This window comes from Protobothrops mucrosquamatus, unplaced genomic scaffold (assembly GCF_001527695.2).
Source record: "Protobothrops mucrosquamatus isolate PMUCROS unplaced genomic scaffold, P.Mucros_1.0 scaffold2682, whole genome shotgun sequence".
Classification (NCBI taxonomy): Eukaryota; Metazoa; Chordata; class Lepidosauria; order Squamata; family Viperidae; genus Protobothrops; species Protobothrops mucrosquamatus.
In genome coordinates this window covers 1-2,183 of record NW_015388729.1, presented here as the reverse complement: position 1 = coordinate 2,183, position 2,183 = coordinate 1, and the positions used below count along the sequence as shown (strand labels likewise).

Below are 2,183 nucleotides of genomic sequence, written 5' to 3'. Positions count from 1 at the left end.
GGAGCAATGCCTATGAGTATCAATGAGAAGCCACTGATCGTGCTCCTAGCGACTTCAACATCGAGTCACCTCAGCCTGACGGCAAATCCTGCACAGCACCAATGTATCCTCCAACATCCTGGAGAAGAAGGTTGGATTTGGGGGAGTACGAGGTCTGCTTCAAACACTGTGAGTCTACGGAACATGTGGCCAAAGTTTACGCAGCTAAGATGAAGTGTTACTCATGCAAGAGTGACAAGCACCTGGGAGCCCTGCATCCAGATTCTGAGCAGCTACAACAAGCAACTTCTACTCCTTCTTTGACCAAGGAGCCTCAGTGTGGCTCCAAAGTGCACCCAGAGGCAACCGCGAGTGTCAACTGCACATCAGTATGTAGCTACTCACCATTTCCAAGAGAACTCTCAAGTGAAGAAATGCTTTTCACAATATCAACGTGCACTGTGCCCCAGAGAACGGCGGGGACGAAAATCACCGGACTCCGCATAGAGTCGTTAGATGGGAGTTCACAGTTCCTACTGCCACCATTGCTAGAATGGGATGCCTTACCAGATGATTGCAGTCAAATTCCAACACCAGAGGTAGCATGCACCATACCTCACCTGGTGCACGTGGCGGGTCAACTCCTTGCCCTAGATCCTGAAGCCGAAATCCTGCTTCTGTTGGGAGTAGATGCCCCTGACACCTTTGCCTACCACGGAATGGCCAGAGGCCCAACAGGCCCCCCAATTGCCTTTAAGATAAAACTTGGATGGGTCATCTCTGGAACGGTCTGTGTTGACCGGCTGCAAACTCCAACCCAGGTGAATATCTCAACAACCTCCATTCTTAGTAATGGGAGAGGATCCTACCTGAAACCATGCCAAGAACACTTCACGCTTTTGACAACCAAACACGTTTTGGGAATGACAGTGTTCCAGACCAGCAAAAATCACAATGACTTAGCCTTGTCGATAGAGGACAAAGAATTTCTGCAGCTACGTGTACACTCCCAGAGCACCACAGACTGGGACGAGCCACTTCCACTAGAAAAGAAGCAAGACTGGGAGATGTGGCGTACATCCCTAAGTTGTCTCCAAAGTATCCGCGTGCAACGCATGTTGCACGTCTTCTCACATGCGTCAACGAAGTCGATAGCAGCCGTAGGATACATCAGAATCTACAGCGGGGAGAGCCACATTTGCGTCAGTTTCGCCATGGGAAAGGCGAAACTAGCACCACAACAAGGTCACACCATACCAAGGTTGGAACTCTGCTGTGCCGTATTGGCCATAGAACTCACCAACCTGACAACGAAAACGATAGACCTTGAGCTACAATCCACCACCTTCTACACAAACAGCAAGGTGGTGTTGGGCTAGATCCACAACCAAAGCAGATGCTTCTATGTCTATGTAAGCAACAGAGTAGAAAGGATTAGATGATCAAGTCCTGTGCGAACAGATCAGAACCCTGCAGACCAAGCTACACTGTTCATTCCTACATCACAGTTGGCAGAATCAATCTGGTTAAAGGGTCCTGAATTCTTGGTTCGTCTAGACAGCCAAATGACACAGACACCAGAACATCACGAGCTTCTAGACCCAGATTAAGATGACGAAGTGTGACCTCAGGTACCCAGAAATTGCTCAGATAAGACGACAAAATGACCGTCCAGACCAGGGGTCTGCAACCTTAAACACTCAAAGAGCCACTTGGACCCATTTCCCAGAGAAAAAAATCACTGGGAGCCGCAAAATCTGCGTGCATACATACGCACATACGCGCGCGAGGGGAGAGAGCTTGATTGAAGAGTTTAATTAAAAATAAATATAGGCTGCTGTGCATGAGTTCTCTCATTCTCTCTCTCTCTCTCTCTTCCTCTCTCTCTTTCTCTCCCTCTCTCTCTCTCTTTCCCGCTCCCCCCTCTCTCCCACTCTCAGATCTTCTGCTCACCTGGCAAGCTGGTTTCAAGCTGCTCTCCAACAGGTTGGCTCTCTCCTGCCCTTCCTGCTTCCTGCTTCTGCTTCCTGCAGAGACGCAGCAAAGAGAGGAACCCCACCCAATAAGCTTGTCAGCTCTTCGGAGAATAGGGTGAGGCCACTCTCTTTTTTACACATACACACACTGAGAGAGAGAGAGAGAGAGAGAGAGAGAGAGAGAGAGAGAGAGAGAGAGAGAGAGAGAGAGAGAGAGAAGGGAAGCGC

The 2,183-nt window shown here is 49.4% G+C and overlaps 1 protein-coding gene across 1 annotated transcript in view; it reads right to left on the bottom strand.

The window, feature by feature from the left end:
* Window positions 1-484, bottom strand: part of SERPINF2 (serpin family F member 2) — a 13,428-nt gene extending 12,944 nt beyond the window's left edge. The window contains exon 1 of the mRNA XM_029286000.1: window positions 385-484. Coding sequence (XP_029141833.1) covers window positions 385-484 — 100 coding nt within the window. The remainder of the gene's footprint in view (window positions 1-384) is intronic.
* Window positions 485-2,183: the final 1,699 nt, after the last annotated feature.